The sequence below is a fragment of the Nannospalax galili genome, unplaced genomic scaffold, assembly GCF_000622305.1.
Source record: "Nannospalax galili isolate Female #2095 unplaced genomic scaffold, S.galili_v1.0 scaffold415, whole genome shotgun sequence".
In the NCBI taxonomy this organism is placed as follows: domain Eukaryota; kingdom Metazoa; phylum Chordata; class Mammalia; order Rodentia; family Spalacidae; genus Nannospalax; species Nannospalax galili.
The window spans coordinates 1,525,655-1,551,787 of NW_008337494.1; the positions used below are offsets into that span (position 1 = coordinate 1,525,655).

At 43.6% G+C, this 26,133-nt stretch overlaps 1 protein-coding gene across 2 annotated transcripts in view; it reads right to left on the minus strand.

Annotated features, from left to right (window-relative positions):
* Positions 1 to 3,235: 3,235 nt before the first annotated feature.
* Dram1 (DNA damage regulated autophagy modulator 1) overlaps positions 3,236 to 26,133 on the minus strand; it is a 69,733-nt gene continuing 46,835 nt past the window's right edge. The window contains exons 6-8 of one of the 2 annotated variants that reach the window (XR_003849452.1): positions 24,560 to 24,652; positions 23,594 to 23,800; positions 3,236 to 3,374 (exon numbers count right to left, since the gene is read on the minus strand). Coding sequence is in view for 1 of the 2 variants with exons in the window: in XM_008832613.3 (XP_008830835.1) it covers positions 23,756 to 23,800; positions 24,560 to 24,652 (138 nt within the window). In the remaining variant the exon portion in view is untranslated. Of the gene's footprint in view, positions 3,375 to 22,902; positions 23,801 to 24,559; positions 24,653 to 26,133 lie in introns of those variants that run through there. The other variant, XM_008832613.3, reaches the window with a different exon arrangement.

Consider the following 26,133-nt stretch of genomic DNA (forward strand, 5'->3'; position numbering starts at 1 on the left):
GAGTGAAAGGATAAAACCCAACATGGACTACTTGGGTTGGCAACAAGTAAGCCAGCCTGTCTGGAAAAGGATTTGTTGTTAAAGATTAGCTTTGTAAATATGGTAACCAGAGAAGCTGAGGTGGTCGCCCACCATTAAATAAGCTCTCCTGACGTTCCAATAAGCTCCCTCATATGCATTGAGCCATGTGCCTGGATCTGAAGGAAGACAATGTGGGTGCCATTCAGTCTCTAATAGCAACTTTACCATGAAATTAATGAAGGCTCTCTCCCACAGCACTTAGGAAGAAAATCCTCCGTGTTAAGTCCAAGCTGCTACTCAGAGCCCATTTTTTCATACCCCTTGTACACTTTGGAAAGTGCTTATGGATGTTTCCCATCATGTACCGTGCACATGACATTATAGTCCAAGCATCTGAGCTTCCCAACAAATACACATGCAGAAAATAGTCATTGAAAATGAAGAATCAACCTACCAGAAACTGTAGCATCCAGGCATCAAACGTGCTTCTTCTATAACCAGTACTACACTAGCTCCGGGAGGAATATCAAAGAGGTAACTTATTAAAACCACAAATAAGGATGGGAAGTTTTGGAAATTTCCTGTTTGCAAAACTCCATAACTTGGCATAATGAGATTTCACTCATGCATTCATTTTTATTAAGTGTCTCCCATGAAGCAGGCGTTTTTGTGTTCATTAGGACTTGTGTGGTTACAAGTGTCAGGGATCAACTCAAGTTCATTGAAGTGGGGGGGGGGTAGTAAAAAGGATAATGCAATGGCCCTGAAATCCCAGGAATAAGATTGGCCTGGAGCTCGAGAACAGCTGGAACTGGGAATCCGCATCATCGGAGTTCTCTCCTATTCTCTTGCTTCTTTGATTCCCTTACTCTTCATTAGCTTCATTTTTGCTCTAGCTAGAGATCAGCTTTTTCCTTGTGGTAAAATACATAGGGGCCAAAAGCTCCTAAATTTACTAGTACCATACAAAGAGACTAAACATTTTCTCTAATTCCAAGACAAAAAGTCTCAGGAAAGGCCTCTTCGAAGCAATGTGAGTCCAATCCAGAGAGTCATGAGACAATTCAGAAGTTTGTATTTGTTAGGGTTCAGATCTGCAGCAAACCCCAATGCAGAAGGGCCTCACGGTTTTGCAGGCTCTCTGAGAATGCAGGAACTGAGATAATGAGCACCCTGATCATCCACAAGACAAGATAAACAGACTCTCTACACCTTTTGACCCGAGATCTGATTACTGCCAGGAGCCACTTCAGCATAGCATGCTCCCCCTTTGATGATCTTAAAGGATAAACAGACTCTTTACACCTTTTGACTCTAGACCTCCTGCAAAGAGCCTTTTTGACACAACCTGCTTCCCCTTTGATAATCTCAGAAGACAAACAGGCCTCTGCACCCCAGACTCATGGATGTAGGAACTGTCTCAATACAAGCTATTTCCCCGGAGAAGTTCACAATGTATAGACCCCTTATCCCGTAACCCAGATCCTGGCTTATGGAAGCGGACAGAAGGGAGCAGTTTGACAGAGGCTAGTCTCTCTTGATAAGCCCTGGGCTCGCTCTCTCCTGCCTAACTTTAAAAAAAAAATATTTTCCAACTTTCCACATTCTCCAAAGCTCCCTATAAAAATCCCAGCCAACAGCCTGTGAACTGACGGTTCCTCTGTCTCGAAAGGGAATTGTCCTGTGCATTTTCCTCTGCTAAAAAACTCTATCCTGCCAGAGTTTTTGTCTGTGTCCTGGTGCTTTCTCCCGATTTGACTTGATTTACCTATCAGTATTGGGGTCACAAAAATAGAACCCAGGGAGGAAAAGCTTCAGCAAAATGGGGAAATGAGATGCTACGCAACTGTTCCAGCTTGTTTCTCCATTGCTATGACAAAACACTCTAACCACTACCAACTTGGAGAGGAAAGGGTTTATTTGTCTTACATCTCCCAGGTCACAGTTCATCAGGGAGCCCAAGGTAGGAACTCAGGGCAAGAACCTGGAGGCAGGAGCTGGAGCATAGACCTTGGAGGAATGCTGCTTACTGACTTGTTCCCTGGCCCCTGCTCAGCCTGCTTTCTTATGCAACACAGGCCCACCTGCCCAGGGGTGGCACCACCCAGGGTGGGCTGGGCCCTCCCACATCACTCAACAATTAAGAAGATGCCCCCACAGACATGGCCACAGGCCAGTCTTATGGAGATAGTTCCCCAATTGAGGCTCCTTCAACCCAGTGTCAAGTTGACACTAAAGCTATCCAGCACAAGTTATCCCTTGCCAACTTGACACACAAACATCACTATTAGACCATACCCTTTCCAATTCTTATCCCCAAGATATAATGTTAACATTAATATCATGACATAAGATAGTACAACCTTAAAAGCCCCACAGTCCTTAAAAAATCCAAAAACTTAAAAGCCCATAGTCCCTTTTAAAAGTCTCTTAACTGGGGGCTCCTGTAAAATCCAAAACAAGTACTGTCTTATTTCAAAGGGAAGAATCGGGCACACCTAAGCAAAACCAAAGTCCCAAAGTAACTCAAGGCTGGACATCTGGGATTCACTCACGGTCTTCTGGGCTCCAAAGGGTTCTGGCAGCTCCACTTCTCTGACTCTGCCATCCACAGCACACTCAGCTTGTCTCGCAGACCCAGGCCAGCTCCATTCCATACCTGCCACTGCCCTTGGTCATCGTCCCATAGTTCTGGCATCTCCAAAAAGCTGTGATCTCCACTGGAACTGAGGCTACACCTTCACCAATGGCCTCTTCTTGCCTCTCCAGGTGCAAAGCCTCAGATTCTCTCCATGACCCCTTCAATCCTGGGGTCTTCACTGCAACTGAAGCTGCACTTTCACCTATGGCCTTTCCTGGCCTCTCAGAGTGACAAGCCTCAGCTGCTCTCTGTGACCCCTTCACGCTTTCAACACCAGAACCATGTAGGAGACTTTTACACATTACCAAATCCTGCTTTCAGCTAGAGATGGAAGCTCAGGGCCCCTCTCGACCACAGCTTCTGTGTGCAGACCCTGAGGAAATGCTTCCTAGAGGATTTCACCACAGTGATGCTGATTTTTCAGCCCCAGCTAACCAGCATCAATTGTCCCAGTAAAGCAAAAGTTTTGCTTCAGGTTCTGGTCTCTTCTTAATCACAGATGATTCTTCAGCCCCAGCTGACCAGAATCCACAGAGTCTCAATTCAAAATATCACACAAATAGCCGACAGTCTCTGCTTCCCTTTGAAGCTTCACAAGCCAAGCCTCCATTGTCTACACCTCTTTCAGCATGAGTGTTCCAAGCTCCACAGCAACAAACTGAGCACTCGATCGCTTTTTCAATCCAAAGTTCCAAATGCTTCCACAGTCCTCCTAAAAACACCAAGGTCAGGTCTGTCACAGCAATGCCCCACTCTCTGATACCAATTTCTGCCCTACTTTGTTTCGCAATTGCTATAATGAAACACTCTGACCACTGCCAACTTGGGGAGGAAAGGGTTTTATTTGTCTTACATCTCCCAGGTCACAGTTCATCTGGGAGCCCAAGGCAGGAACTCAGGGCAGGAACTTGAAGGCAGGAGCTGAAGCACAGGCCATGGAGGGACACTGCTTACTGACTTGTTCCCTGGCCCCTGCTCAGCCTGCTTTCTTATGCAACACAGGCCCACCTGCCCAGGTGTGGCACTACCCAGGGTGGGCTGGGTCCTCCTACCTCACTCAACAATCAAGAAGATGCCCACAGACATAGCCACAGGCCAGTCCTATGGAGGAAAATCCCCAATTAAGGCTCCTTCAACCCAGGTGTGTCAAGTTGACACGAAAGCTATCTAGCACAGCAACCAATATAAAGCCTGCTACCTTCCTCCCTTTATTATTTTTCATGCTGTTCTGGCTTAAATGTGAACATGTTCCCATAAGTTCAAGCCCTTGAGCACTTGGTCTCTATCTTGTGCCTCTGTTATGGGAGATGTGGTAGAACCTTTCAGACATGGAACCTAGCTAGCAGAAGTGAGTTACTGGGGGTGGGCTTTGAAGGGAGTAGCCACTGTTAGCTCCAGTCTGAGCTCTCTACTTCCTGATTCACCAAGGCAGGGGCATAAGCTTCCTCCCTGACAGATACCTCCTGAAAACACAATCCAAAATAAATCCTCCCTCCCTTAATCTGTTTCTATAAGGTATTCTCACAGTGAGAAGAGTAACTAATACACATGACAGTTCCAATTTAGCTGTCAACCAACAACTCCATTTAATAAACATCTATTTGATGACTGAATGTCTGCTACATGCCAGGGACTGCACTGGATTTTAGGGATATAAAAAACAGAACATGGTGCTTTTCTGTTAATGTGCTTCTCAGAGGGCTAGGCATTCAGAGATACAAAGAAATATAAAATATACTTGGCTTAGGGCCTTTAGAAATTTACCATATAACTGGAGAAAGAAAACTGTACCTGGAGAACAGTCAAGTAGCAGGCTGCTTGTTAGTCATGACGAGAGCATAAAGTTCTAGGTAGAAGAGGCCAGTGAGGGGCACTCGGGAGAAGCTTCTTGGAGAGACTGATGGGTCTGCAGGGTCTTTAGAAGCTGAGAAAGTTTTGTTTACAAGTGCATGTGCTTAAAGTGCAGTATTTTCACAACATTACATCAAGTGAGGTCCTCTGCATCTGGAGCCATTCTGGAATGCAGCCTGTAGCCAGTGGCCTGGTCCTTGTTCAGACAGGACTGGACTGCCACCCACAGCTCTTCTGATAGCCTTGTTTTTAATTGCTATGGCCTGTTGGATCAAAGCTGCTGAGTTTGATGCAAGTTCAAAATAATTTCCTTCAAGGATTAACTCATGTTTTTGGGCTTGGGGAGCTACACAAGCCACATCTGGTATGGCCTGCTGAGGGAATTTTCACCCAAGGCGTTTCAGATTTCAACATGTGAGCCATCCTGCTGAATAACATGGCCGGGAAACAGCACTGGGAGACCTTATCTTGTAATGCGAGCTTTGTGTAACACCCTATGGTCATGTTTTGCACACGACTATAATAAATGGTGCAAACTGTAGCAGGTTCCTTATCACTTTGTTTCTGCCACAGTGACTGAATTCCAGTTGTTGGGTTGAAATCCCCTGTGGATTTCCTCTGGGGCTGTTCCACAGCCCATCCTAGGACTGTGAATAACACCCTCTCTGTGCATGGACCAGCCCTTTGTTCACATTTTAATGTAGCCTCGGGGAATCTGTTGGATGGCTCCTATTGTTAGATTCCAAATACCACCTCCCTGTCTGCTCAGCTCCTCTGGCAAGAACGCTGGACCATCTCTTTGGCTCTTGGTAATCCGCGGTCATCCTGCTCCATGAAATGTATTTGGTATCCCCACTTCTCCTATGCATCTCAAGGCCTAGTCCAGCTCTGCTCTGGAATTCTCTTCAAGGATAAGATTTTCCAAAATGGAAGCACTACAGACTAAGAGTTGAGTGTCACAGCAAGGGTCTGGGACTTCTGGAGTCATGATTATCATTGCCCAAGACTTACTAGTGAAAGGAAGGTAAGAGTAAGCGACTGTCCATGTAAAGATATGAAATCGTGTTGGGGGCTGGAGAGATGACTCAGTGGTTAATGGCAGGTACTGTTCTTGCAGAGGATCTGAGTTTGGTTCCCAGCACCCACATCAGGCTCACATCAGGCCTGTAACTCCAGCTCCAGGGGTTCCTATGCCTCTGCAGGCACCTCCATCCATGTACACACACGTACACACACACACACACACACACACACACACACACACCACAAACAATTTTTTTTTTAATCTTAAAATAAATCATGCTCGGGTCTGAGGAGATGGCTCAGTTGGCCAAGCACTTGCTGCACAAGCAAAGGACTGAGTTTGAATCCTGGAGACCACATTTTGAAAAAGAAAAAACGGGTGTGGCAGCATTCCTGTAATTTCAGTACTGAAGAGACAGAGACATGAAGTTCCCTGGGCCTTGCTAGTCAGCCAGGTCAGTGAGCACCAGGATCCGTGAGAGACCATGCCTCAAAAAAATGATTGTTTCATTTGCTGTACAGAAGCTTTTTAGTTTTATGAGGTACCACTTGTTGACCTTAATTTCTGAGCAACTGATGTCCAATTTAGAAAGTTGTTCCCTGCACCTGTATCTTATAAGGTACTGCCTATGTTTTCTTCTAACAGTTTCATAGTTTCAAGTTTCACACTGAGGGCTTTGATCCATTTAGAGTTACTTTTGTGCAATGTGATAGGTATGGATCTAATTCTTCTACAGGTGGAGATCCAGTTTTGCCAGTGGCATTTGTTGAAGATGCTGTCTTTCCTCCAGTGTGTGTTCTTGGTATCTTTGTCAATTTCAGGTGGCTGAAATTGTGTGCACTCATGCTTTGGTCTTATATTATGTTCCACTGATCTACATGTGTGCTTTCCTGCCAACACCATGCTGTTTTTATGATTATAGCTCTGTAATATAGTTTGAGACTTAGTATGACAATCCCCCTAGCATTTCTCTTTGTGCCCAGGATTGCTTTGACTATGCAGGGTCTTTTGTGATTCCATATGAATTCTAGGATTTTTTTTTCTGATTCTATAAAGAATGTCATGAGGATTTTGATTGGGATTGCAATTGTATAGCTCTTATCACTCATCAAAGAAGCTTCTTTTTGCAGCAGATAAAGACTATTACAGAGCTCCACAACTGGTCACACATACAGAATAAGAGTCTGTGAGAGGCTCAGCCCTCAGTGACACATCTATAATAGAATTTTACTCCTAAGGCTCATGGAACAGAGTGGAACAGGGGCCAGAGAGAAAATTAATGCATCTCTCAACTCTTACCAGTGAAACGTCCTTATACAACAGATGGTGATTAACACAGAAAGCCACAACTGGCCAAAATGTAGAGAATAAGAGACTACAGAGTGTGTGTCCCTGGATAAGATTCCTATATTAAACCTCTGCCACCCAGAGCTCAGGGATCATTGTAGAAGAGGTGACAGAAAGACCATAAGAGCCAGAGGTGGTACATGACCACAAGGAAACAGTTTTGCAGGCAGCTGGGAATGTGTTCATATGAACTTATAGCAATGGTAACAGCGTGCACAAAATCCCTGCAAACTCAAACCAGACAAAAACCCAGCATAGAAGTGGGGAAATTGTATGAAGCCCAACCTTAGCTGAGGAGCTCTTGGCAGCTGATCACTGCTGGGTGAGGGGGAGTTGTCTTCTTTAAGGGAGTGACACTAGATAGACTGAGTAGGCTCCAGAGGATGAACTCACACCATACCAATGGACAACTAGGAACACAAACTTGACTTAATAGGCCTTAACATTTATCATAGAATTCATAAAATCCAGTGGGGTTGGGGGTTAGGGGGTGCAGATAGGGGAGAGGATCTAAATATGATTAAGATGTATTGTATACAATACACAAAAAATTCATTTAAAAAATGGTGGAGGGAAATTAAGACATGCAATATAAACCCTGGCCTCTGCATGGTGGAGGGCAATTAAGACATGCAATATAAACCCTGGCCTCCACACATGTGCGCGCACACACACACACACACACACACACAAGCACATTCATGAACATATGCACATACATACACACTGAAAACCACATCTGTCTCATAACCTGAGACTGCTCTTTTTAAGGGATAATATAGGGACCCAAGGAAATGGTCATGGAGCTTTTACTTCTAAATGGAGGAAGGAGAAGAAAAGAAGAATAAAGAAAAGCCAAAGAAGACTGGAGAGATGGCTCACTGGTTAGGAGCAATGACTGATCTTGTAGAGGACCCAGGTTCAATTCCCAGCACCCACATGGCAGCTAACAACCATCTGTAACTTCAGTTCCAGGGGAATCAGATGCCCTCTTCTGGCCTCTGTGGGCATTGCATGACATGGGTGCATTTTCACACACACAGGCAATACACTCATACATATAAATTAAAATAATAAAATATTTTTTTAAAAAAGAAAAACCAAAGTGCTGAATGAATTCAAAGGGGAAAATTGTGAGAAATGCTCCGTGTTGCAAACAGAAATGTCTGAGAATACTGAAGCTTCTGGCATGAAGATGGCCACTGGCAAATGTTTGCAAGAAAAATCTTCGGTAATAGGCCTAGAAGAGGTTGTTAGGAAGTGAGTAGGAAATGCTGACCACAAACAAAAGGAAAGAGCAGTTAGAGCAATGGCAGAGGAAAGCAGAAAACTGTTTTCCATCTACCCAACTGTTGATTCCTGGCCTGGGACCCAGGACTTGCGTTTGCCAAGCCCCCCAGGTGATGCTGGGACACTGAGCAGCACTCTGGAATGGTGCGGTCTGCCACAATGGTGCTGCTACCCTAGCTCCTGAAAGTCTGCTGGAACTGCTTTGTGGCCCGGGGCAACGCTAATATGCTGCCAGGGTCGACGACTGTTGTAGAGGGAGAAGCCAGTTGAGAAAGTGGGGTAGAAAGGAGTGGAAGGGATGGTAAGTGGCATCATGAGTTGGGCCAAGTGAGGTGCTAAATTGGCTTCTGCAAGCAAGCATGATCATCTGGGTCACCCAGCAAGCTCCTGAACACTTGACTCCAATAAATGACGGCTTCAATGGATTTTCAGGACAGGGCTACAGTACAGGTACCACCATTAGTCTCATTTTACAGATATGAACACTCAGGCTCCAGGACTGACTGTCCTGGGGCATCAAAGCAAGAACATGGTAGACCTGGAATGTGGAAATCAGGTCTTCTTTGACTTCTCTGTCTTAATTTTTTAGGAAGAAACTGTGGTAAAATATCACAAAGTTTCTTTTTTCATATATCTCCCTGTAGCCCCAGCAGGTCTGAAACTCAATTTGTAGTCCAGGCTGGCCTCAATTTCACAGAGATCCACCTGCCTCCCGAGTGTTGGGATTGAAGGCAAGTACCACCTACACCTGACACAGTTAGTACTTTAACCATTTTCCTTTCCTTTTTTTTTTGAGACAGGGTATCCCAAGCTGTCCTCCAACTCACTGCAGCGAAGATGACCTTGAACTTCTGATCTTCCTTCCTCCACCTCCCAAGTGCCAAGATTGCAAGTATGCACCACCACACCCAGGTTTAAGTGCTGCTGGGAATCAAACGTATGGCTTCATTCATACTAAAGCAGCATTGTACCAACTGAGTTACATTCCCAAATCATCCCGTTTAGGGTGTGACTCAGTAGTATTCAGAATGTTGTACACCCGTCACTGCTATCCATTTTAACTTTCTTATTATACCAAACAGAAACTCTTATACATCAAATAACATGCTCCACCTCCGCTTCCTCCACCCCTGAGAGCCTCTGTTCTGCTCTTTGTCTCTGTCAATCTAATACTTGTTCGTCACCACAATGTTTCAAAAAAGACGGAGGTGCTGAATTTGATCAAGGTTCCTCCCTGAATTAATGGAAGGAAGCTAAGGCTACCACTGTAACCTCTGTTCCCAAAATAAACTTTTAACCCTTCACTCCAAAGCATTATCCTCCCTTGTTCCTGTGCCTCAACAATTGCCAAGCCCTCCACAAGTTGTAACTTTCCACACCCCCCTTTCATTTAGCAAACTCAGGGCCCTCTGAGTCTCTAGCCAGGCATGACTGTCTCTGAGGATCTAAACACAATGCTTCAACCGGTGTGGTCTCGTGAACCACTGTCTTCAAAAACATTCACTTTATTTTCTTGTGAAATGCAGGTGCAGATTCAGGGAGTCTGGTTTGGAGCCCTGAGATTTCCTTCAGGTTCGGGTGATGATCCTGAGGCCTCAGGCCCCACCATGAGCAGAACCACCTTAGGATGTAGTTCTTCACTGTGGCACTATAGTTTTTTGACTGTCTCACCGCTCTGCTGTAAATATCTTGAGGGCAGAACTCCATCTTGTCATTTTGATCCCAGACTCAAGAACTGCGAGGCCCAGAGTACTATCCAATAAATGCTGAGTGAATAAAGAGATGAATGAGCTTATGGGCTGGAAGAATAAAAAAGAAACGAGATCCACAAAGAGCCTCATAAGCCATACTAAGAAATTTGAAATTTATCAAGCTGCCCTCATGGGCAGCCACTAAGGACTTAACATGTGAGAGTATCAAAGGTGTGTGTGTGTGTGTGTGTGTGTGTATGCATGCATGTATGTTTGTGTAGTATGTGAGATGTGTAGAAAAGGACCAAGACTGAAGGAGATGACAGCAAGCTGGGGCAAATAGCTACAAAGGCATGAACTAAAACAGTGATTGTGGAGCTGGAGAGAGGAAGAGGATACAAGACCATATGGCTGAGCATTGTGGTACGCACCTGCAACCCCAGTATTTGAGCAGCAGAGGCAGGAGGATTTTGAGTTTGATGTCAGCCTGGGGAACACAGGGAGAACTTGTCTCAAAATAAACAAACAAAAAAACAAAATAAAGATCATGGATGCATTGATCATGCATCTCCATTTGTTTTAGACCATTTATCCTGGGTATAATTAGTAACAGTGCCTCTTTCATTCCCCCAAAGTGCCCTGACTTGGACAGTAATTGTTCACTCTGTATAGAAGATAAGTTAATGGACCCTGGAAATAGGGGAAGGAGTTAAGGAGTCTAGGATGATTCTCAAATAGCTCCCCTGGGTGATCTGCTGGGCAGCAATACCACTGACCAAACTATGCAATCCAGGAAATGAAGCAGAAGTTTCTCTTTGAAAGTATTTAAGTGAGTTATTGCAAACTGGTAAATACTTTGCAGTACACAGCATGGCAAGAAATTGTGAGGAAACAGGCAATGGTTGATGTTTGGAACACTGATGGAAGATATTACCAAGCAAGATCATCCTCCAGGAAGCTCAGAATTGAATTAGTCCCAAAGCAATTTATTATATGAGGAAAGTTGCCTTATTTGCTATTGAGACTAATTGAAGAATGGTATGTCAAAAAAGTTAATCCATTCTGGGTGTTGCTTTTTGTTCCCCATTTTCTTCCCTCCAGATCACCAACATGACTGCTTTTTCTGGTGTTCCATGACTTCTGAGTGTCTTCAGGATGAACTGGACCAGTTGGCCACGGTCATTTACATGGTCAGTGTAGCTATGTACCACATCAAGGCCTGGTTGTTTGAGTTGGAAGAATATATCCCTCAGTTTGACAGTCTCAAGTCAAAGCTCAGGGACACACAAGAAATGTCCAACCTCACTCATAAGCCTTGTGACCCAAGATCCTAACTAATCTCCATTCATCCTTGCCAGCCCTTCAGCTTCCATTGACCTTGCAACATGTCAACAACTAAGTAATTACTTAACATCAGGAGACATGCTTTCGCTTCTTCTCTTGGCCAAAGACATGAGATTTTCCTGGTTTCAATTTCAAGGTGGCTGTGACTTCATGGTTCTAAATGTAGTCAAGCGGAGGAATCAGTTCCCCTGCTACAGGCTTTGGGGGAACTTTAAAACAATACTGTGGCTTTTCAAGTATTAAGAAGAAATGAAAGATTGAACTAAGTTGACTGTTCATTTTAATGCATGTATTAAAGGTTGTATTAGCAGATGTCAAGGCACTGGCCAATTCTAAACACATCATTCTTCACCTTAAATCAGATGATGTGGGTGTTACCCGGAACTAGCTTCTCTAGGCTGACCCTGACAGAAGTATTGCTAATGAAGGTGAACTCTGTCTTCTCAATTTTCACATCATTGGTTCTAATATTAGCCTGATCAGCAAGGCACAGTAAGAGAGCTGGAACTCCGAACTCCATGTCCTACTGCTATCTGGGGCTCAGAGAAGACTATACTGTATGTTGTAAGTCACAGGTCAAACCTATGCGTTCTGACTGTGAGGTCTCTCCCTCCCCTCGTGGCCACCAGTCCACAAGGACAAAGGGAGCAGAAGCGACGAACAGGGTCAGGAAGGCCAGTGAGCACTGACGGAAGAAAGCCCTTCCTGGGAGGCAGATTCAGTGATACAGCTCCAGACTCTGAAACAGCTCCGTTTATTCAGTGGGGGAACTAGGGAAAATATAGTGTGGAGGCAGTAGCCAATGCTTCAGCTGATAGGCGCTCATAGTATGCTTTATTTACATGTGATAGCGAGATCCTATCATCCGACTATGGGGCAATGCCTAATTATCATATAGAAAAAACCTGGGGGTAGTTTTTACTCCAGGTAACTATGTCAAAGGTCATGTTCCAAATAAGGTCAGGCATCCGTGCTTGGCAGCACTTTCCAGGTAAGTCAGGCAGAGAGCAGGAGGCCCCCACTGAGAAAGGGAGTCATTCCATATAGCACCGAGCCCCTTAGAGCTATCCAGTACTACAACCTTAGCAGCAGGGTTCCCCAACACTGACGAAAGAGAATGCTGAGCTAAACAGCATTCCAATTCCAAACTGAGTGAAAGACTTGAATAGACATTTCTCCAAAGAAAATATGCAAATAGCCAATCAGCACAAGGGAAAAAATGCTCAGTACCTCTGATCATTCAGGAATTGCAAACTGAAAGTATAGTGAGATACCATCTCATGCTCATTAGGATGGCTAGTGTCAAAAAGCCCCAAAGAGAGAAAGAAACAAATGGTAGTGAGCATGTGGAGAAGCTGGAAACTTGTGCACTGCTGGTGCGAGCATAAAACAGTAGTGTGGCCATTGTAGAAGCCAGTGTGGAGGCCCTCAAAAAGCATTAAGTTTGAGGCTGGGGTGTAGCTCAGAGGGTAGAGTCCTTGCTTCACATAAGCAAGGCCCTAGGTTCAATCCCCACTATGGCAAGAAGGAAGGAAGGAAGGAAGGAAGGAAGGAAGGAAGGAAGGAAGGAAGGAAGGAAGGAAGGAAGGAAAGAGGGGGGTAGGTATGGAGAAAGGGAGGAGGAGGGAGGGAAGGAGGGGGGAAATAAGGCAGGAATTGTAGCTTATACCTTTAAACCCCAGTACTTGGGAGACTGAGGCAAGGAGATTGCAGTGAATTCAAGGCTAGCATTGACTACATAGTGAGTTCTAGGTCAGCCTAGGCTACAAAGTGAGACCCTATTTCAAAAAATGAAGGAAAAATATTAAGCATGAGTTACCATGTACAGCAATTTCACTTCTGAATGTATACCCAAAGGAACTGAAAACAGGGACTCTAGAAGATATTTGCACACCTATGTTCGTAGCAGCATCATACACAATAGCTGAAATGGGGAAGCAATCAGTGTCCATCAACCAATGATGGCATAAGTCAAATATGGAGTATGTGTACAATGAGATATTATACCACCTTATAAAGGAAGAAGATCCTGTTGTGTATACTACCATGTGGATGCACCTGGAGGACATCATGCTAAATGAAGCAAGCCAGCACCACAAAATGGCAAATGCTGTATTTATATGACATGGTTAGAATAAGCCAAGTTTTAGGGGCAGGAAATAGAATGGTAGTTACTAAGGCCCAAGGGGAAGGGGGAAGAATGGAGAATTGTTGTTTAATGGCTACAGAGTTTCCATCTTACAAGAGAATTATGGTGAGGGATAGTGGACAATGGCTGCTCAACATGATGAATGTATTTAATATCACTGACAGTACACTTAAAAGAGCCTGAGATGATAAGTTTAATATTATGTAGGGTTTCCGTGTGTTTTTGTTGTTGACTTTTTTCTGGTTTTTAAGACAAGCTTTCACTATATAGCCCAAGCTGACCTTCAACTCCTGACCTCCTGCTCTAGCCTCCCAAACACTAGGACTACAAGCATGTACCACCATAACGAAATTAATATTTAATGTGTATTAAACTACAAGAAAAAGTTAAAAATGTTGCCAGGAGTGGTGGCATATGCCTTTAATCCCAGCAACTTGAGAGGCAGAGGCAGGCGGATCTCTGTGAGTTTGAGGCCAGCCTGGTCTACATAGAGAGTTCCATGCCAGCTGGGACTACAGGGAGACCCTGCCTCAAAAAGACAAAAAAAGTTAAAATGTTTTAAACTGGGCATGGTAATACAGATCTATAACCCCAGCACTCTGAAGACAAAGTCAGGAACAGTGCTTCAAGTTCAAGGCCAGTCTGGTCTACACAGTAAATTCCAGGCTAGCTAGGGCTACATAATGAGACCTTGTTGCAAAAAAAGTTTAAAATATATGTATAAAACATATATATGCATATTTATATATGCAAAAGTACATATATGTATACATAGCCTAAATAGTCTTCCTTCTGGGCCCCATGACTTCTCCCTTAGGAAGTCTAGAACAGATGTGTCTTTCCAAACAAAGATAGTTCCCAGTCCATCTCACTACACCACCCAAAAGCAAAGGTATGAGGCGATGAGAGTTCTACAGAGCCTCCAGAGCCTGAATAGTGCTGAAAGGGCCCCTAACTCCAGGTCCAGTAAACTCCTTACCATTTCAGTGCTCTTCCTAAGGGTGTTCACACCAAGGAGCAGGTCTATCATACAAGTCATCTCTCCTTGCAGTGTGTACTGTATCCCCACATCCTAAATGCCCAGAATCCAGCCAGGGCCTGCCTAGTTAAAGCAGCAATCAGATGAGACATTCTCCGCAGCCTCCCCCCACCCCCAAAGCCCTGTTTGTTTAAAGATTTCAACTGTTATGTGATCCCAGGAAAACTGATTAATTCATCCCCACAGTCCACAAAGTTTCTGAGCAGGAGAATTCCCTCTCTTTTCTCTGGTACATCCTGCATTGCTGGTGGTTCCCAGACCTTGGGTCATTTTGAACTGCACCAAGTGTCCAGGCCAGGCAAGCTCACAAAGTCTTTTGGTTCCCCTGGGTGGGGTGCTATTGTGAGTCAGCCGGACAGAAGGGATAAAGGGTGGATTGTAGCTGATGGTTAATGTCAAGCAAAGCACAATTTTTACCAAGAGTAGAGATACATGCCTGTAATCTCAGCACAGGAAGACTGAAGCAAGACAATCAAGAATGCAAGTTCAAGGCCAGCCTGGGAGATGGTGATAGCTAATCTTCATCATCAGCTTGGCTGGATTAAGGAATGCCTAGAAGATTTGTGAAGCACACTTCTAGGGATTTTTTTGTGATGAAATTTCCAGACAGACCATGAAAGTTCTGACCTAAAAAACAGCTTACTCCCATGATAGATTCATATGAGGGCATCATGGCTGGAGAGATGGCTCAGCAGTTAAGAGTACTGGCTGCTCTTGCAGAGGACCAGGTTCCATACCCAGCACATATATGGTGGCTAACAACCATTGGTAACTCCAGTTCCAGGGAATCCTACACCCTCTTCTGGCCTCCATGTGCCCATGGGTGCACTGACATACATGCAGGCAATACATTCATACACATAAAATAATAGATATTTTTAAAAATAAGAGTAATATGATGGCATCATTGGGAGGTAGTGAAAGGTGGGGTAGGGGCGGAGCCAAATTGGAGGAATGGGAGTACAATATTGGGGCACTCTCTCTCTCTCTCTCCCTGGCTCTTCCAGTATTTTTTCTTTCTGTGTTCCCTGTCCATGATGAGGTGAAGAAACTCCTCTGTCACATGCTTTTAGTATCATGACGGACTGACACTTCAGAAATGGTGAGCCAAAATAAGTCTTTCCTTGCTTAAGTTGCTCTTTCAGACATTTTGGTCACAGTAATGAAAAGTTACTAATATAGCTATGCAGTGAGATCTTGCTTAAAAAAAATGGAAAAGAACTATTCTCTCAAGATAGATGTGTAGGGGCTGGCAAGACGGCTCAGTTTGGAGCACTGGCTGTTCTTGCAGAGGACCCAAGTTCTGTTCTCAGCACCCATGTGGTAGCTAACAACCACCCATCATTCCAGTTCCAGAGGATATGACGCCCTCTTCAGGCCTCAGTGGGCACTGCACATATGTAGTGTATTTGCATACATGCAGGCAAGAGATTCATACACATAAAATAAAATGAGATTAAAAAAATTTAAAGATAGAAATATAAGTAGATCTCTAAAAATACCAAAAGGGAAGTAGGACACACATATCTCAGCCACTTTGGGTCATGCTGTTCAGTCATGACTTGTTCCTTCTTCCTCTTCCCTTTGTCTTTTTCTACATCCTTTAAGAGTTATTCTAGTGAATCTACAGACTTTGTGTGATGAAGGCAGCAGTTAAGGAAACAAAGACAGGAATGGGGACATGTATATATTTATATCTCTCCAGTATCCAGCTAATATTGTCAACTTTCTCTTTGGTGGTGCTGGGGATCAAATTCAGGGCCTTGTGCCTGCCAAGCAAGGGCTCTACACAGAACTGCACCCCTAGTACTTCATTTCCCAAGTCACGGTCTGTATAGTTCAGGCTGGCTTGAATTTTTTATGTAGCTCAGGCTGACTTCAAACCTTAGATCCTTCTGCCTCATCCTGCCTCGTAGGAGGATCACAGGCATGTGCCACCATGCCCTGCTTCCGGTCTGTAGTATTTTCCAATCAAGTTTGCTGTACTGACATCAACCATTTCAAAGAAGTTATTAAATTTTATTTGTGTACTTGTGGTAACTATGATAGCTAATATTGTCAACTTGACAGGATATGGAATCACCATGGAAACAAACTTCTGGGTATATCTGTGAGGTCGTTTCTAGACTAGGTTCATTGAGGTAGGAAAACCCATCCTGATTGTGGGTGGCATCATTCCACGAGTGGGGATCTTGGACTGCATAAAAAGGAGAAATCAGGCTGGAGAGATGGATCAGCGGTTAAGAGCACTGGCTGCTCTTGCAGAAGACCCAGGGTTCGATTCCCAGCACCCACATGGTAGATAACAACTGGCTAACTCCAGTTCCAGGGAATCAGATATCCGTTTCTGACCTCCACAGGTTTTGCATGACATGGGTGCACTTACACACATGCAGGCAACACACTCATACACATAAAAAATAAAATTAAAAAAACAAATGGAAAAGCACAAGCGTGCACACCACCTGCTTCCTAACTGCAGTGTGAACAGCTGCCTCACGCTCCTGCCTTCCTCAAGTTGCTTTTGTTGTGCATTTTGCCCCAGCAACAGGTGAAGTTTGAAAACAAAACTTCACCAAAAGCTTTTCTATTTGGAAAACTCAGTCTCCCAAACTATTTGCTCACATTAACCAAATAAAATGCCTGAGGCATAGTTCATTCTTTATCTGTATTGTAAAAATACTGCTATTCTGATTTTGTTTTTCTTTTTTGGACATTGCATATACAGCCTGGAATTCACTGTGAAGATCAGGCTAACCTCAAACTCACGATGCTCCTAACTTAGCTGCCCAAATAATGGGATTACACGTATGCACCACCATTCCCACCTTAATTTTTTCATAACAAGCAACTGCCCCCCGTATGATATTAAAAAATTATGGCAGTGTTGGTAGGATAAGGGAAAAGGTTGGTAGATAAGGGAAAAGATTATGCAGCAGCAACAAATCGCACCATCACAATGAAAGCCCAAGTGAGCGGAAGACCTTGACCATGCAAGACAGGAGCATCAGAGTCAGAGGGAGGACGCAGGAGAGTTCTGTTGGTAGAAAGGAAAGCCCGAAGACTTGTCTTTCCTGTAGCAGGTGTTTCAATAAAACAGAGAACAAAAAGGGAAAGTTTGTAGAGTCAGTGGTCATGTCAGCAGGCTTCTCCGTCCCACACCATCTGTTGCAGAAACCACATTGGTATCTGATCTACAGTCACAGCTACTCTTGGTGAGGACTTAGTCTCTAGGAAAAGGTGAACTCATGTCCAGCAGCCTACATATTGAAATGGTTGTAGTTTTTGGAAACATTTCAAAGAAACAAAAAATATTCATGTGAAAATGTTGTAACAGCAAAATGATAATATTTCTTTGTGCAGTTCCCCTTTGTTCCAAGCACCCCAGTCAAGGAAATTTTCCACATAGATTTTCTTGCATATGTATGAAATGATATGTATAAACATTAAATTACCTATAATTGCAACAGTTAGCAAGCCACACACCTGCTCATCCAATAGGAAACTTATTAAAGACACGGTGGCCCAGTTATCCAATTGACAACTATATAGATGTAAAACAGAAGAAGCTGAAAAAATAATAGGCCTGGTGGTAGAGGCCTATGACCTCAGCAGTTAAGAGGCTACGCTATGAAGATCAAGAGTTGGAGGCCTGGAGCTGGAGAGATGGTTCAGCAGTTAAGAGCAGACTGCTCTTGTAGAGGATCGAAGTTGAGTTCCCAACACCCACATTAGGCAGCTCACTTGCCTGTAACTCCAGCTCCAGGGACTCTGAAACCCTCTGCTGGCTTCCATGGGTGCCACATTCACATTCACATCCCCATATACACGTATACCTAATTGAAAATAAAAAATTAAAATCTTAAAAAAGAGTTTAAGGTCATCCTGTACTGCACAGGAACCTGCTACAGATATCCCCCTCTAAGAAAGATCTATATGTATTAATAAAAGAAACATCTTCAAGATACTAAACTAAGAAAAGCAAGCCTCAAAACTGTTTGGCAGCATACTTTCAGTTTTTATACTTGGGATGAAAATTGAAAGGAGACAATTTAGAAATGTTTCTCTGTTTTTAAAATATATAATTGGGGGCTGGAGAGATGGCTCAGCAGTTAAGAACACTGCAGAAGTCCCGAGTTCAGTTCCTAGCTCCCACATGATAACTAACAACCATCTGTAACTCCAGTTCCAGTGGATCCATTGACCTCTTCTGGCCTCTGTGGGCACTGTACAACATGGGTCCACTTACATATATACAGGCATAACACTCATAGACATAAAAATTTTTAAATCTAAATGAAAGTACCGATCTATAGGCTGATGAGATGACTCAGTGGGTAAAAGCGCTTCCCATACAAACCTGATGACGTGAGTTCTATTCCCAAATTCCATTTTGTAAGAAGAGAACCACTTCCCAAAGTTGTCCTTTGGCCTCCACAAGTGCACAATGGCACTCCCTCCGCTCACACACATAAGTATACCATGGCAGACACACTCCTCTCACACATACACATACAGTAACAAAAATTTTAAGTAGCTATCTTTAGGGAGAGGAATGGATTGGATAAATGTGGAGAGTGGGAAGCAAAATAGCTTCTTAGAGTCTGTTATTTGATGCTGTTTTGATGCGTGAATCATCAATATATTATTTATTCAAAATGTTTAGGTAAGACTCCAAATAAGAGCTGTTTACTGCATTTTCATTATGGAGGAACCCTTGGGTAATCATATAAGTCAGGAATCTTACAAGTATAAATGTCAGAAATCTATCTTAAGCTGTGTATGATGGGTCATACCTGTAATCTCGGCACTTGGGAAGCTGAGATAGGATTGCTGCAAGTTCAAGGATTTGACTAGGTAGTTAGGTTCAGGCCAGCCTGGGCTATGGAACTAGAGCCCATCTCCAAAAACAAATGAAAAAAAGCATCTGAAGTTTACTGACGTCAAAGAGAGGCAATCCACTTGTAACCAAAAAGTCCAGAGGTGGAGCTGGCTTGGGGCTGCTGGAACACAGAGCACTACTTGTTGAGAGGGAATGCCTATACCGCAGGCTTTCCAGGCACCTCTGGGACCCTGGCTTCAACCACGAAGCAGATTGCTGGTGTCTCCTCCAGCGTTTCCCAAGCAGCAACTTTGGAGGTCGCTGCCATCTCCAACATGAGCTTGGGAGTCTGCTGCCCTTCAGTTTAGAAAATGAATGTGCTGGGGGTGACCAAGGAGAGCCAGCAACTTCTCCTCCAGGGCTTCAGCTGCGGTTGCTCTCTTGCGAAACCGACACGCTGCAGATGCATGACACTCTGGACTTGAGAATGTGGGGCATTCAGAGCCAGACCAAGAGTGTGTGTGTGGGGAGACGGCTAGGCTTACCCGCTTGCCAGAATCAGGGAAAGGGAGAGAATGGGAGACCACTTATCTCCCTCCCACTCCCCTTTCCTCATTCCAGGCCCAGACACCAGACCAGTATGTCTCCAAGTGAGTAAAAAAAAAAAAGGGAACATGGGACAATGCCACATGTAAGGATGTTAGGAAACCCAAACACAGCACAGCACTGATGTACTTAATTTGGTTTATAAAATGCAATTTGCAATTTCTGTGGAATCTTCTGTTAGTGTTAAAAGGAAAAACAAAAAGGCCCAGTTGATTAGAAATCAGGAAAACAGAATCCCAGACTGGAATCTGTCGCCATCGAGCTAGAGACCACTTGCAGGTCGCTGAACCCCTTTGTGTTAGTTTCCTCGTCTGAAAAATGTGAAAACTATTCAGCTTCACAGAGGTTAAGCAAGAACGTAAGAACCCTGAAAAAAAATATAAACACGACAAGCATTAACAAAAGGCATCTGTTTTACCTAAATGGCTTACATAAATTTTTTTTTTTTAATCTGTAAAGGTTGTTAGTAGAACTTGACTCATTCCCAAGCTAGTTAAGTTGGCTTTGGGGAGGTAGTGGAAAGCTTTAATTCCATAATGGAATCTACTGCTTTTCACCTGTCGGAGGCCTATTTCCTAAATCTTCCCTCTGAGAAAGCTTTCGCCTATTAGCCCAGTGGTCGGAAAGATGTTGACTGCTCCCACTCCCTGAGGTGGACTTGTGACCAATCAGACCGTCAGCCTTCTCCCCACATGTGACATGAGCCAACCAATCAGAAACGAGTTTCAATTATGAGCTTTGGTTACTGCTAGAGAAGTCCTCTCTAGTCAAAGGAATGGGTTGTAAGCCTTGAGGTTCTAGAGCCTTCTTACTTCCACAAGGGAAAGCCTGTCTGAAACGATGCCAACCAAAGGAAAATGGGGGAGAGCAGACAGACTCCCAGTGACACATTTGATCCCACTATCCCCAATGCCAGTTCTACTCCAGGACCTCTGTTACCCGAGGCAGTAGACATTCTTGTCATTCAACAGAATTGGATTTCTGAAGCCTTCAGCTCTGCAAGTCTTGATTGATACAGATCTCCAAGACAATCTGAGAATATGCAAAGATAAATCATGCCCACATATAAAGCTGTATGAAATAAAATGGACATTTTAAACCACATCTTTATTTTCTAATTTATGTTTCTGTGTATGAGTGTTATGCCTTGCATGTATGTAAGTGTGCCTGTGTCATGCAGTGCCTGTAGAGGTCAGAAGGGGTTATCAGATCTCTTAGAACTAGAGTTACAGAGGGTTGTTAGCTGCAATGTGGGTGCTGGAATTTGAACCCAGGTCTTCTGCAAGAATAGCCAGGGTTCTTAACCGTTGAGCAATCTTTCCAAACCCTGCATCTTTATCCTTATGTGTGCTTGTGGTGTATACGTGTGTACATGCAGAGGCCAGAGAAGGACATTAGGTGTCCTGCTCTATCACTCTCTGTCTCAGTCCCTTAAGACAGGTTCTCGGGGAACCTGAAGTTCACCATTTTCCAACTAGACTGGCCAGCCAGTGAACCCAGGGACCCTCCTGTCTCCCCCTCCTTTCCCAGTGCTGGGAGAGTTTTTATGTGGGTACTAGGGATCCAAACTCAGGTCTTCATGCTTGTGCAAGCAAGTGCCCTTACCCACTAAGCCATCTTCCCAGCCCAAGTGACATCTTTCTAACATCCAACAGTCTGGAACCATCCCAGAAAACTCTGCTTCATAACAGTACGCAGGTGACATTTTATAACAGAAAGGCAAATTACTAAAATAAAGAAATATTTTATTTTACTCTTTCAGTCATGAGGTCCAAGGAAATACAAGTTTATAGAAATTTAAAATATTACCAAAATAGGGGTAAGACCAACATTAGAGGCTGCGTGGAGACTGGGGTGCTTTCTGGCCTTCTCAGTTTGCCAAGCCAGGTCTAGCCCATGTAACAATTTCTGTGGTATCTGTCCAGAAGAGAGTTGTCACAGAATCATGAAGCCCAAACAACTGAAACGTGTACAGTACACAAAACATTACCAGGTGGCTCACACTAGTTGTTTACACTAAAATAACTAGTAAACTAGAGTAAATAAACCTATTACAGCCCCTCAAACATCCCTAGTCATTCCTTGATTTGTTCGTCCATTTATGCATGCACACATCCAATGAGTATTTATTGAGCACCTATTGTATGCAAGAAGGCACCAAGTTAAATTCTGGAATGCACACATTCTGCCCATAAGGAGCTCCCAATCTCACGTGTGGAGAAGTGGAATGGAAGAGAGGCCTTGTGTCTGTGTCATGAGAAGTACTAACAACACATCTGCTCAAAGCAAAGCACAGCATGGATTCAATCTACCATGGTACTCTGGATAAGGTTTCAGAATTAAAATTTGGTCACAGTCTTTTTGTTCCAAGGTTACAACGGGGACCCATGGCATTGTGAAAAGTTACAGTGGACTCAGAAATGGTTATTAGTTTCTACCACTCCACATTTAGGGGAGGTGCAGGCTGTCGTGATAGAAGTGGCCGTTGAGCCTCTCCACTTACCAGGACCAAGGAGAGACATCGCACACTCCCACTCCCCAGAGCACCCCCAAGGCTGTCCAAATGGACTGCTCGGCCCTGAACACGTACCCTCAGGACTGCTCCCACTTCTCTGGACATGGATTTGGAGCTAGAGTCCTTGTCAGCATTCCGAGGCCTACTTCTTCTCCACAATGGCTTGCTTTTCCTTTGCCATTAGTGATTTGGGTGAAAAGACAAGAGTCTGTAGGCCTTGCTTAAATGTAAAGGGCCTGACTCGTGTTTCCTGTAGTGTCCTAAAACACCAGTCAGAGGCATTAAAAGGAGGGGCAAATACACCCCATCCTGTACCTGGACATTTCCACTGCCCCCTCCTTTCTGCCTGCCTTAGATCTGTGTTCTCTTTTGACAGGTTTACTGGCATAAAATGAAATTGAGAAGCAAGTTTCAGCTTCTGAGTCAGACTGAATACAAGTGTTGCCAGTACAAAGAACAGTTTTATAAATCTCTCTCTCTCTCTCTCTCTCCCTCTCTCTCTCTCTCTCTCTCTCCCTCTCCCTCTCCCTCTCCCTCTCTCTTTGTTGTTTTTGAGACAGTCTCCCTGCAGCCCCAGCTTGCCTGGAAATCACTATGTAGACCAGGCTGGCCTCGATCTCACAGAGATCCACCCGCTCTGCCTCCTGAGTGCTGGGATCAAAGGTTTTATAATTGCAGAGCCACCCTACTGGGAGATACATTCACTACGGACCGACCACCAGGTAGCTGCAGGGTAAAAGCCGCAGCTCTGTGAGCAGGAGAAACAAATGAGGAGACTGAATCTCCTAACAGGGGTCTTCCACATTCCCTCATTAATGTGCATAGTGAGCGGTGTCGAGGCCGGACTGCAGAAGCATTTTGCTTAGTTCATCTAAAAATCAGAGTATCTTAGTGTTAATTTATTAGCTAAATCTTTAACATTAGGAGATATAATCACTATAAATTTAATTTTATAAATGCTCATAAATTTATGTAGTTCATTGTCTAAAAGGTGAAATTTTGAAGTGAATATTCCCTGATTTGACTTCTTTTAATAAATGTACTAAACTTAAATTTTTTCATGTAGTGTATATATTTCCATAAATCATTCCTACATTAAAAACCAACAGAATATATACAAAAATAAGAATTTTCCATTTTCTGTAACACCTGTCTTTCTGCATATGAATTAGGTCATATAAAAAGTATCTTAGAAAAATAGAAAAATATTGCTACAATGTTAAAAATATTCTACACTCTGGAGGGAAACATACCTTTGTAAATAGAACAACTACTAGGAATTCTTAATGAGATTCAAGTCCTGGATGTGCCACAGTTATGTCCCAATCAGAGTGACATCCAAACCCGTCCATCCTCTGTGACACTTCCAGAAACTGTCTGTGACATTTGCTGAGTGAGACAGGAGTCTCCTTTTTTCAAAAGTCATCATTGATTTCTGTGGATATCCTTAGGGTGACATTCTAGAGAGAGAGAGAGAGAGAGAGAGAGAGAGAGAGAGAGAGAGACTATGACTAGCAAAGAAGTAAAACAACTCTAATACTAATTATAAAATTTCCTGAATCTTTGCTCCACTCCAGAGGTGTCCCCACCTGTGTTACACCATGCTTGAACTGGGTTCTAGGGAATTATCTTGGCTTTTCACAACATTTTAGTTTGTTTTCAAAGGCGAGATTCTCCCTGTGGCCAAATCTGCTAACCTCTTACTTTCTGTCTGTAATTGAACACTTTCCAACACATACATGTTTTCTAGTAAGTGAGATCTACCTGAACACAACCAGGGCTTTGAACATCAATGGCAGAGTACATATGAAAGTCTCATTGGTTGAGTGACTTGTAGGTGATGCTTCCCTTTGGTTGAATAAGCTAATAAACTAAGTTGTACTATACATAAGTAGATATTATATAATTTATAAACATATATAATATATCCTCCCTGCCCCCAAACACATTAAGGATAAAAAGAGAATGTTTTTCTTTTTTGTTCTTTTTGTGACGGGGTCTCCCTGTAGTCCCAGCTGGCCTGGAACTCACTATGTAGACCAAGCTGGCCTTGTACTCACAGAGATCCGCCTGCTTCTGCCTACCAAGTGCCGGGATTAAAGCTGTGCGCCACCACCCCCGGTTCTAAGAGAATGTTTTTCAACACGCAAGAATTTTGCAAATTTTTCCTAATCTTAATTGTCATCAATTATGTAACATTTGAACTGATAAAAACTTACCTGGAAATCTTGGATGAATGTGAGAAAATAGAAAATAAAACCAAAGGCCACACTCCATTCACAGATCGCGCTTGCTATGTGATACACATAATCCTAATGACAATAATAAAGAAAGAGAATTCAGCCTCAGGACTCATGTGAAAGAAATCACCTGAAATATGAGAGAGTCAGACCAGAGAAAAAAGCTGCCCAATGAACATGAATCACAATCTTGAGGAAACAGCAGAAGCAAAGCCAGGCAGCTAGAGTCAGAGACCTGTCCAGTGCCTATGGGAAACATCCCCAAAGTTCTTTTCTGGGTCTCTCTTTTAGCTTGAAGACTTGCTCTACATAGCTTCAAAATGTAGAATAAGGGCCACAAAATAGTAGAGACCAGGAAGCAAATTTGGACTGCACTGAAGAAAGAACTTTGTGCACAAGGCATGACTTGCTTTTCCTTTACTGTGAGTCCCTTAGTTGAAGGGCAACATCTAAGCGCCTCCTGGGCACTTCTGTGGATCACATAAGAATGACTGTGTGTGTGCAGACAGACCGACCATATGGCCACCCTGCTAGGTTTCATGTTTCTCTGTTACTACAGACGTTAGTTCAGCAAGTGCTCTGCTTAGCATGATAAGGTAAATACAGCTGCGGAGCAGATGCCGGCGGCAACACAGCCACGTCATCACCGCGCATCTTGGAGGAAGGAAGGAGAAGGAGGCCAAGATTCAGTGGCTTTAATTGGGGCTTCCAAACTCAGTTGTCTGAAGGCCAGAAAGACTAAAAATAAATGAACCAGAAGGCTGTTAAGATAGAGAAGATTGAAGTCCATCATACTTCATCAACTCATCATTTTCCTTTTCTAAATTTCATTTTTACTTTTAGTTTATTTGTTCATTTATTTATCTTGGCAGGGGATTTTCACAAGGTAGGAAAGAGCTCTACCTCTGAGCTACAGCCCATCTACTAACTGCATTTTCTTTCTTTGTTTCATTATTTTAATTTTGTTTATTATCTTATGTGTATGAGTGTATTGCCTGCATGTAGGTAAGTGCACCCCTGTCATGCAATGCCTGCAGAGGTCAGAAGAGGCTGTTGGATCCCCTGGGACTGGAGTTACAGACAGTTGTTAGCTGCCATGTGGGTGCTGGGAGTCAAACCCGGGTCTTTGTCAAGAACAACCAGTGTTCTTAACCGCTGAGCCATCTCTCCAGCCTGTTTTATTATTTTATTTATTATTTTTATTTTATGTGTCTGAGTGCATTGCCTGCATGTATATAAGTGTACCCATGTTGTACAAGGCCTGTAGAAGTCAGAAGAGTGTTGGATCCCCTGGAACTGGAGTTATAGATGGCTGTCAGCTGCCATGTGGGTGCTGGGAATCGAACCCACGTCCTCTGCAAGAGCAGCCAGTGCTCTTAACCGCTGAGCCATCTGTCCAGCCCCTACTCACTGCATTTTCACAAAATGGGAATATAATACTTCAGTGCTGCTTCAGAAGTAAAAAGCCTCTACATACATGTGCATAAGAGTGTGTGTAATCTGCTTTTCTTTTTAATGTTGGACACTTGCTTAAAAGCACTTTTAAATTCTAA